This window comes from Volvox carteri (assembly GCF_000143455.1).
Source record: "Volvox carteri f. nagariensis unplaced genomic scaffold VOLCAscaffold_11, whole genome shotgun sequence".
Taxonomy (NCBI): domain Eukaryota; kingdom Viridiplantae; phylum Chlorophyta; class Chlorophyceae; order Chlamydomonadales; family Volvocaceae; genus Volvox; species Volvox carteri.
In genome coordinates, this window is record NW_003307554.1 from 1,375,403 (window position 1) to 1,385,895 (window position 10,493).

The following is a 10,493-nucleotide window of genomic DNA, read 5'->3' on the forward strand; positions in this document are numbered from 1 at the left end:
TAACTACACCCTAACTACTTAGCAAGACAAAGCCACTTTGGTGGACGGAAGAGGATTCGCAAGTTCGTTACCGCTCTGTACGACACAGTGGGATTAACTGTCATGAATTTCTTTGGGCCCCTCGTCCCCAGCGCAAAGCAGCTGGATAGCAAGCTTGGGCATCTTTCAGGGCGGTACCTGCGAAATCCAGGTAGCAGAATTTCTACTGTGTCATATCATTACGGCGCAGTTCTTTGGGACCTCGGCGTTAACTGCCACCCTCTGCCGGAAGACCAAACCCGACTCAGCACTTGAACCTCTGCCCTTGCACAGTGAGATGCGTAAATTTTTTTAATTAATGATTTAACAACTTCAGCGTTCCCAAACGGCGTCGACAAAGAGGATGATTCCGTAGGTACCATCCCGGTTTTCGTACTATCACGTTTTTGGCCTCATGCACCCTGTCCATGTCCCCGACACACAGGCATGCTTCTGGTACCGCATCATGCGTGTGTGTCTGTGCAAGAGGAGGTCGCATAACGGGACCTGCAGCATTCCCCTACATGTCCTCAACTCCTGTCACCTAGCCGCCCCTCGGCGCCTCATCACCAAGAAAGGATCAAAGTCACACTGTACACCTCCTCTATGGACGTGTATGCGTCATGGCGCCATGGCGTCCTGGTTCTGAATGTTCCCCCAACTGTCGCTCGGGCGGCACAAAGAAAGCAACCCCGGCGAATGAAGCCACCACCAACCCTGTCTCCGTTTTTGACTTTGGATCCGGTCGTCCCTTAGCACGCAACGCAGCCTTTAACTCCCCTAAAGGTCTGCTCACCGCGCTGCTCCGATCGGACAACAAAGCCGCACCTTTTCCGCACCTCTTCTTCACCAAAGGCACGTTACGGCGCACGTGGCACCCAACTGAACAGGAATCGACTGCTCTCATCAGTGAATTTGGAGCACAAGAGCCAAACAAACCACCTTGCTTTTTTAAATTTTTTATTTACCATGCCTCGGATCGCAGCTTTCACTCTCACCTTGCACGTCCTGACTGTCAACGATAAGAGGGGAGCGCCGTGGCACGTTTTTAGAGATGAACCTCAAACCATTCCCTTTCCCCTGCGACCGTACGGTGTATAGCATTACATGAGCCTTCGCGACAGATCCACCCGAGCGTTTCCAAAGCGTTTTTTCCCACAGGGCACATCAACAAAACTCCAAGCACTGAGCTCGTCCTTTTTCTTCCGTCACAGAAAGAAACCTGACACGCTGGAGCGAACCCACCAGCAGCTTTCCTGTTGTAGTGCAGCTCCGGAACTTACTGTTGTACCTGTCGTATTTTGGATCCGAAACGCACGGCAACTTTTCATCCGGTCTTTGATTTTTCAGTCGCAGTTGATTTTTTTTAATCTCGTATCTAAACACAAAACAGAAAGGCGATCCTTTTTTGATTATTGAAGCTCCCACCGTTGATTTCCCCGCGTTTTCACCCTCGGCAGTACAAGCTGCACCAGTGGCAGCTACCCCACCCCGCAATACGTCAGGACCCAAAACTTTAACGGCGCATCACGGCCACCATATCTCTCGCTCTGCAACGGACATCTCCTCCACCACACAATCCGCAAAAATCTTCTTCCACTCAAATCTTCTGTTAGTGCTCACAAGGAGCAAGTAACACGACAACAAGAAGCCCTAAGAGACATCTTCAGTAAAATAAGAAAAAACAGGTCGCGTCGGCAGCCCTGCAGTTCTTTTGTATATTTAGGAAAGCATACCACAAACAACAAAATCGCACTGGAATCTGCCTTCGTCACTGCTTCACATTTCCGAATTCCGAAACAACTTCAACCCTCTATTCGCACACTGAACAAGACACCATATAAGGCTCCCTTGATCTCCCATTACACGCATACAGCAGGACGCCCGGGTACAGCACAGTCCTTGAAAAGTACTGCTAGTACTGGCCTTTTTGGTGACATGCGAGGTCAGACATCCTCGTCCAGACATCCACTCATCGACAGCCATTCGGGGGAAGCCCTAGGGTTCGGCACGCTCCTCAACCCACTCCCCCACGCTCCCCCACGACCTCCGGAAGAACGGCTCCTCCGTGCCGATGAAGAGATTCTCCCCCTTCAACTTAAGTGGAGCCCGCTACGGCACACTTCTTTTTCCTGATCTGATCAATCATGGCGAGACCCTTCTCGAGCATCAGCACCGCCAGAGCATCACCTGCCACGACGGCAGGGCGACGTTGGATTTATTTACATCAAGAAATGTCGGACAATATCACTTTTGCCTTGACTCGTGCCGGGGTACCCTAAAGCCTTTTCGTTACGCGGCCGCAACGTGTCGAGGCCGCATGATTCACGTATATCGCATCATTCACGTATCCGTGCTGACACAGTCACAGGCGCCAAAACAAACCCCAGATGATAACCCCAGATGATAACAGGGGAGTGGTAAAGGGCATCAGAACACTTCTTAAGAATCAACAGAGGGGGAGCATCAGGATGCAGCGGCTGCGGCCGTGGTTGCCGCCGCGCCGTTGCGCTGCCCCACAAGGGCCGCTGCTGCTGCTGCTGCTGCCGGGCCGAACTCGAAGCACGGCTCATCCGCGAGCGCCGCCAGGTCATCCACGATGCGGTACACAGCCTGCGTCGTACAGCAATACGACAGAATTTCACTTCCACCAGAAATACGACATGAAGCTTTTTGCGAGGAAGGTATCAGCATCTTCATCCCGTGTGGAGCCGGGCGACTTACAAAAAAGGGTCCCAGAGGAACTGCTTCCCTTCTGCACGTTGTCGCACGCACACGCGGTGACCAATACACACATAAACCGCGCGAACCCCTGGCCTCCCCGCCCCGAACCAATCCCACCTTGGGTCGGCCAAGCGCCTTGGCCCTCTTCGCCATGGCAGCAAACTCTGCCCGTTGCTCCTCCCCGCCCTCCAACAACCACGTGGCGATGATGGCCGCAATGCGGTCGGGCCGCGTCTCAAAGGCGCCCACTCGATTTTCAAGCACGTAAGGGATGTTGCCCTCCTCCTGGAGACGCCAGGAAATACACAAAGGGGGGATACGGAAAAAGGTATATTCAGATTATTCGAGGGGCGGGGGGTTGCGGGTTGCGGGAGGCTGGAAAGAGTCTGTTAGGGCCCGGTGTACCCGTCAAACTGTACCCGTCACACCACCGACCATATCCCCCATAACCTACCTGCTCACCACTCAGAGCCACCAGCGCCAATGCGTATGTGCTCAACCCAACCACGCAGCCGCCCTTACGCCTCCCAATATCCCCCTCTGTCTCTTCCCTTCATACCTCTCCTCGACTCCAAACAGGGCCCCAACTGGGCAACTCACGTCCCACTCTGATTGCCTACTCGGGCCCCAACTGTCAACTAACTTTGATAGGGAGGTAATCCTTCATCTTTCACCCGACATACACATCTCCGAAGGAGTCCCGGGTTAATGGACCCCCAGCTCCCCTTCGTCCAATCCCCTAAACTTCCCCCTCGCCCCCGTACATTTTCACCCACCCCAAACCCGTCGTCGCACCTGGCACGGCACATTGCCGTTCAATAGGATGGGCAGCCCCGAAATGAGCGCCTCCGCGATGGTGCCCGGACCCGCCTTGGTGATAATGGTGTCGCAGGCGCCCATCCAGTCGTGGATGTTATCCACGAAGCCGCACACATGGAGCAACACGTGACCGGGGCCCTGGGGTCTCGCTCGAAGACGCTCCTGGAGCCCTTTGTTGCGACCGCAAATAACCACCACCTGCGGGGCCACAGCCCGTAGCAGTAGTAATTGAGTAGAAGTAGCGGCAGTAGCAGTAGCAGCCACAGCATGAGCGGAGGGTGAGGAAGCGGGAGAAGAAGGGTGTTGTGCGTGTGCTTGGCAGTTGTGCCTGGCAGGCTTAGAAAATCGACTGGAAAGAGGAGGAGAAATGCGAAAGGCAAGGGGGCGTTACGTAAGTAGAGCTCTGTCGTCCTGTGTGTTACTCCGTGTTTAGAACTGTCACCTGCGGCGCGCATTGCGGGGAGGATTCCCCCCAACCCCCCTCCCTCCCTGCCTCCCTCCTTCTGACCTCGGTGTGTTGCCTCGACCCGTCCTCCCCTTCCCCCCTTTTGAGGTACATCCTTGTACATTCTTTCCTTGGCAGCAGCTTCACTCGTTCGTGGTTCGTCTCCCCATCAGATTATTATTGAAAGATACAATCATCCCTTGAGGTCGTAGCCCTGACGCCTGAGCCCCGCACCCAGGCACCCAGGCCTTCCGGAGCCACTCCAGGTTTGCCTCATCCCACCCTCACACATTGCCCCACCTGGCATTTGTCCCCCAGTCGCGCGTCCAGCTGCGCCACCGTCTCCTCCAGTGCGCCCATACCCTCACCACCCCCCACTAGCAGCACAGCAGGCAGGTTCGGGGACATGCCGAGAGAGCGGCGCAGGGCGTGGCGTGGCGGCAGCGGCCGACTGAAGGAAGGCCGGATGGGCAAACCTACACGCGGACATACATACATACAGACGTCGGTTTGGAGGGCAGAGAGGGAGGGCACAAACCTTGGTGCGGATGTTTGGCATGCGTACCATGATTGGGTATTTTGGGGGTGTTTGGACATGCAGTACGAAACAGCCGTGCACAATTCTGACGCAAGGTTTTGGATGGAAGAAGCGTGCGAAGCAAGAAACCAAAGGTCACCCGGCAACACCCAAAGCAGCAACAGTCCAGATGCTGGGTTGAGGTACGTGGGAAAGGGCGGGAAAGGCAAAACGACACGTGTACGACACCTGGGTACGCGCGCGTATACAGGGATGTATATACGGAAAACATACAAGAGTTAAAATTTCCGAGCCTCAGCCGTCCCTACCCCTGATGATCTCACCGTGCATTACAATCTGTTCCGCTGCCATGCCGTTATCGAGAGCCAACTGCCTGCAGTACTCCGTTGGTACGAAGCAGCGAGTGGCCTCCGGACAAAACCACGTGTTGTGACACGTGGTGAAGTCCGTCACGACGGTTGCAAAGTTAGTTGGCGGCATCGCGCCAGACTTGATGCGCTCCGCCATGATACGAATGGGGATGTGCTGCATCAGCGGGTGTACGGAGACCTGGTACGGCGCAGGTACGGATTGGAAATGGCTGGGGGTTTCCTGGTTGTGATAGGGCTGAGGGAAGGTAAGGGCTAGGACGTGACGTGTCGCAACGCCTCTTGGGCTTTGCCAGGAAGGCGTTTCAGACGAACGGGAAGTGAATGCTGCCGTGCCACCTTATAGAAACTTTGTCCCTGTGTTTCAAAGGTGGCGGGTGCACCGACATCGCCTATATCGCCTCCTTCAGATGAAGACTCAATCGGTGGATGGACAAAAGCGTGCCACTCTGACAGCAGGTTGGTTTTACTTCCAACGCACAGTAAAATTTCTAGTTGTGTCCATGACCCCTAACCCTCCCCGATCCGATACCCTCGTTCTTTTCCCCAGATTCCTCCTAACACGGCTGCTGATCTGTGTCCGGCCCTGCCCTGCCCTGCCAAACACAACCCACAGCCCACCGCCCCGACGCTGTCCTTGCCGAATTTTCGCAGTCTCGCTCCTATCTCCAGCCTTGCAACTAGAAAATGGAAGGCCCTCTCGCTCCGGGCTTTCATTCGCTCTCACTCCCTGGAGTCTTTCCCTCCATCCTTCCTCCCCTCAAACCCTAACATCTAAAATGAGCGAGGGGCGGATCTCACCACCAGGTCCGGGTGGTACTTGTCCAGCGCTTCGTGTACGCCGCGGCTCACGAAGTGGCCCACCGTGGACAAGTACGGCACGTGTATGAGCTTGGGATTGGTCACTTCGTACGTGAAGCGCCACAGAAAAGCGTTCTTGACCAGAAAGGAGTACGTGTCGGGCATGGAGTTGAAGGGCGCCGGCGTGTGCTCCTTCCATAAATCCACAATGAAAATCTAAGGGAAAGCGGGGACAGGAATGGATAGGAGTCTTTGGGTTTGGCGCGGGGCTTAAAGATGATGTTTAGGAGCGAGCCCAAGGCGCGCAAAAGGGGGGGGTCGGGGTCGGGGTCGCGGGGGAAGAACCCTAAAACTTACATAGCTCAGGACCGGGACTGGGCCAAACTGACAGGTGACAGGCGTGAAGGGGAAATCGCTCAGAGAGAGCAGCCAGACCGCTGAATCTCCCGCGCGAGTGTTCCCCGCTATGGAGGGCAGCGTGCCGTGAAGTGATTAACCGACCAAACAAGCAGCACGACGCCATGGGTGGCTGCAATGATATGGAGCGCCTACCTCGTACTTGTTCCCATATTGCTCCTGGAAAGCCGCCTGAATAGCCTCTGCACTGGCTTTGTGGCCCCCGCCAGTGTTGGACATACCAATTAGAATGCGCTTCCGCTCCTCATGTTTTACTTCTGCGAAGGTGCAAGGGTAGCATGTGCATCATGAACGCGCCCGTAAGGCACCAGCTTTGGTGCGACCCAAATTGTGTCAACGCCAGCTCAGCGCTTACCGCGATGCCTTCTACCAAAAAACCGCCACAGCGTCCGGGCTTTCGCCTCGCCAGTGCCTCCAAGCTACAAGATTCAGCACACGTTGTTTTCATTCTATGCTCAATAGCATGGCCGCCAGCAAGCAACTTACATACAGACCGCCGCCGAGTCCGAGCCCGATTCCCCCGCCAAAAGACGTCGGAAAGCTGAACCGAATAGGCAGGTTGCTTGAAGTGGTGCCCTGAGCGATACCAGATGTGCTACTTGAGTCATTGCTGCTGCGTCGTGAGGTTAGGTCCTCCGCAGATGGGTCGAGCTCAGCGCGCGGTCGAACTGTAAGTGTTGGCGCGCGGCGCTGCAGCAAAAATGCCGGCAGCACTGGAGGAAATATCGATACATCATTTTCTTGGGGCAATAAAGTCCGCATCGCGGAAAAATATCGTCAACGTCTGCACTTGTTGTAACGAAGTCAATTGATCCCAGAACTCCTACAGAACTCCATGCGACATTGTCAATACAATAATCTCTGGACAGACGCTGCCGCTGCTAGGAGATCCGTTCCAGCTGCAATGCCGTACCAAGCCTGTTTTTTTCCTACCTGCAAATCCTTCATGAACAAATGCCTATTTCTCCGAATAAGAATCTACATGATAAAATTCATTGCAATCATTATGCAATTCACTTAAGCGATCACCATTTTTCTTTGCCAACATACCATCCGCACCAGGTGCGAATCTGCCATAATAGCCTCTGCTGCACATATTGTGCTGTTTTCTTGGTATCTTGGATAAGGAACATGTTGACAAGAGCAGCAGCCATCTGGGACCGATCCTATCAGGATTGCAGGCGTTACGTTGCAAACCCGGGTCAATGGTCAACACCCTTCGTCCTGGCAGACCGGCCTTATCATATCCTTTCCCCCATCCACTTTTCGTTGAAATCTCATTGGGGTTTCCCAAATCCTCCGTTAATAGCATGCCGACAACAACGTCATCGACCCTTTGGGCGAGGAGAAACCGCCATCCTGCACGCTGCTGCACTCCATATCCAACCCTGCGCGTGCGAGGCGTCCATGATTAGGAGGGCGTGGGTGTCGAGATTAAGCCACCACTAAGACACCGGGCAGCCTCTCAGCAAGCCAACCGCCAATTACACAGTTAGGGAACCAGCTAGGCAGCCAGACAGGCGACAGTGAGCAATACACTATTGTGTACGGCAGCATAATGCGACCGAGCAACGCGGGCCGCCCCGAAAGATTCAGATACACCTTTGATTACAAATCGAAGAAGGATTTCAGGGGCTCGGACTTGCATGAGACCCAAAACGAAATGTCGTACTGACCCATTCCGTATCAAATCCTAATCGCCATGCACATCGCGTCCTTTTACGCGCTCATTTTACAGCTCACACACTGCTCAACACTACCGCACCACTCCCTTGGGCGAGATGTATCAAAGCCACCCGCCATCTATAGTCACAGAGCCCCAATCCTCTTTGACGCGCGCACCTCCACCCGTTAGACCGTCCGCATAGGGCAGGGGCTATGGGCAGGGGGCCCCCTTGACCTGTTCACCTCCACGCCGCCGTCATTTCGGAATGAACTCGATTCTTGTCTTCCTTAAAAACCTTCCCACACCGAGTATAGTCCTTTCAGGAAAAAACCCAGATTGGGCACAGAATGAAGGCTGACCGCAGATCCGCAGCGTTGTCCACTCCACGCACGACGCAAACCCCGTCGCGCCGCGCTTCCCACAGCAACCCAAATCGACCTCCCTCGATCTCTGAAAGCCAGCACCTTGGGTTGCATGCCTGCCATCCAATCCATTACAACGCGCTTCCAGGACCAATTTACATACATCATTCCGCGGGGTTTCATCAGTTTCCATTATCGCGCCAGCTCAACACGCCGCCCTTCACGCTCAGGCAATCACCTTACCCAGTACGTGTCCCGGCACTCGGGTGTGCGACGCTTCGCAGTCTTAGTGACGCAGCTGATGAGCACGATCCCGTTCATCTTGCCGCCAAGCATCCTCGACACCGCGAAGCTGGACGCCTTCGCATCCGGCAACCGACCCAGATGCTCCATGAACAGCCGGGCCAGTTGGGCCCCACACGTGGCTGCCAGGTCAGCCTCCTCCTCCCGTGTAAGCTCCTTCGGCGGCATGTTGACACGCCCCTCAAACATTTCAGTGCCAAAGCGCCCAAAGAATATATCCTTTTCATCTCGGAAGTGAAGACCCCAATGACCAATCGGCTTGAATAACCGCGCCAAGGTAGTGAGCCGGCGGTCAAAGCCCTCCAAACGCAGAATGAACTGCAAGTTGGCGTCTTGGGATAGTGGAATGTTGAGGGGAATGCCCTTGCGCGCATACATGGCCGTTATCCGTGCAGCAAGGGGGTCCTTGTGCAGGTTCTGATAGTCCTCGCGCCGGATGATGTTGACGTATTCCTGCAGGTGATCGTGTACGGCACGAAACCGTGTTGCATGCATGCCGTACACCCACAGGTGGCCCTCCGAGATGCCCACGCGGGTGATATGGGAGCCATAGCGCTTCAAGTCAACGAAGTAGGAGTTGTCGGTATCGACAATGCTGACTAGGCCCACTTCCAGGTCATCCACGGACATGTCCAGCATGTGTTTTAGCATCTGCGCGTGAGAGGAAGATGCGTTTGTTTTCGACGAGCGCGAACGCGGGTTGCGGAGGGGCTTGGCCAGTGCAAAAAGTGCAGGTGCATATGGGCAGGGAGGCGTGCTGAATTGCGGACGCATCAATAGACGCGTGCAGATGCGCATGAGTGTTTGGAACGGGCCATGAAGAGTGTTCTAATACGTCGTCGTGTCATACCTACGTCTATCACCGTTGGTACTGTTAAACGGCCAAGGCAGTCGGAACGCGCACCTGTATAGCCTGCGGATGGATGATATTGTCCTCCTCAACAATGATAAGGCTTTCATAGCCAAGTACTTTAAATGCAAGCTGTTTGATAAAGAAATGGTGAAGACCAGCGTTCAGGTTCTCCTGGTGACGAATGTACGCGAAGTTGGTCTTGTTTGGCACGCGTGGCTGTAGTGGGGCGAGGCCGTGACCGCCGTCTTGAGAAATAAGGAAATCAAAGTTTTCTAGGTTTTCGCTGCGTAGGACTGACTCCAGCGCTGGTTCTATCATAGACGTGCGGTTATAGCACATGTAAACCACGACCGTCAAACTTCGTTTTTTGAAGCCTGGTAATATAGATGCTGCTGTGTTGGGGTCCAACGCAAGATCGACGTAAGCGTCCCTGCTGCTGAGCGTTCCCGCTGCTGCATGGCAGCGACATATTGCGACAGCCATGACAAGCGCAAATCCTATGAGATCGATTGCAACGTGGGTAGCGCGCCTATCCCTATCCATAGTAAACAAGAAATAAAAGCGTTAACTACAAATTGCGCTAACACTGTAAGTTGCACCGAGCCTGTCAATTGTAACAGGACTTTATTACTGATGATGATTTGGGTGCAACGACTAAATTTTCGCCTAGCAGGACCACACAAAATGGGCAAAGATGTGGAGCTATGTGGTATTCAGTATTGGGGCCCTCCCTCTCCAAGCCCCTTGCCCCTAAAGGGCCCTACTTAACCACCTGCCCGTCATACCGAAACACCTCAGTGCATTTCCTGCGGCGCAACCAGTACATCGCCTAAATACAAAGTGAATCAAGCGATCCCTTTTCAGTTTATTTCCTAATAGCAACATACCACCTCAAATATGGCCATCTGCACCCTCTTGCAGTTTAGCCCTTCAACACCGAAACCTGGTCAGCCTGGCGTCGCTGAACCCCTCTTCATAATTACCTCACAAGGACGCACTTTTACAAGATCACTCCTCGCAAAAGTCGCACCATATTGTATGCCTCATCCAAGGAGCACTAAAACCCTTCATTGCGCTGCACGTGCATGGCGGCACGGCAATCCACAGGCGTAGAAAAAGAAATCTAATATTTATAAGAAATTTAAGTATCCAATGAACTGGGTCAGGCTTATAATCATG

The 10,493-nt window shown here is 54.1% G+C and overlaps 1 protein-coding gene across 1 annotated transcript; it reads right to left on the reverse strand.

Moving 5' to 3' along the window:
- Positions 1 to 2,484: 2,484 nt before the first annotated feature.
- VOLCADRAFT_58564 (uncharacterized protein) lies at positions 2,485 to 6,388 on the reverse strand (the record flags this gene model as incomplete). The annotated part of the gene is made up of 7 exons (XM_002948801.1): positions 2,485 to 2,631; positions 2,860 to 3,027; positions 3,538 to 3,759; positions 4,295 to 4,482; positions 4,868 to 5,093; positions 5,714 to 5,929; positions 6,266 to 6,388. Coding segments are annotated over 7 exons (1,290 nt in total), but the record flags the coding sequence as incomplete, so codon positions are not given.
- Between the last annotated feature and the right edge of the window lie 4,105 nt (positions 6,389 to 10,493).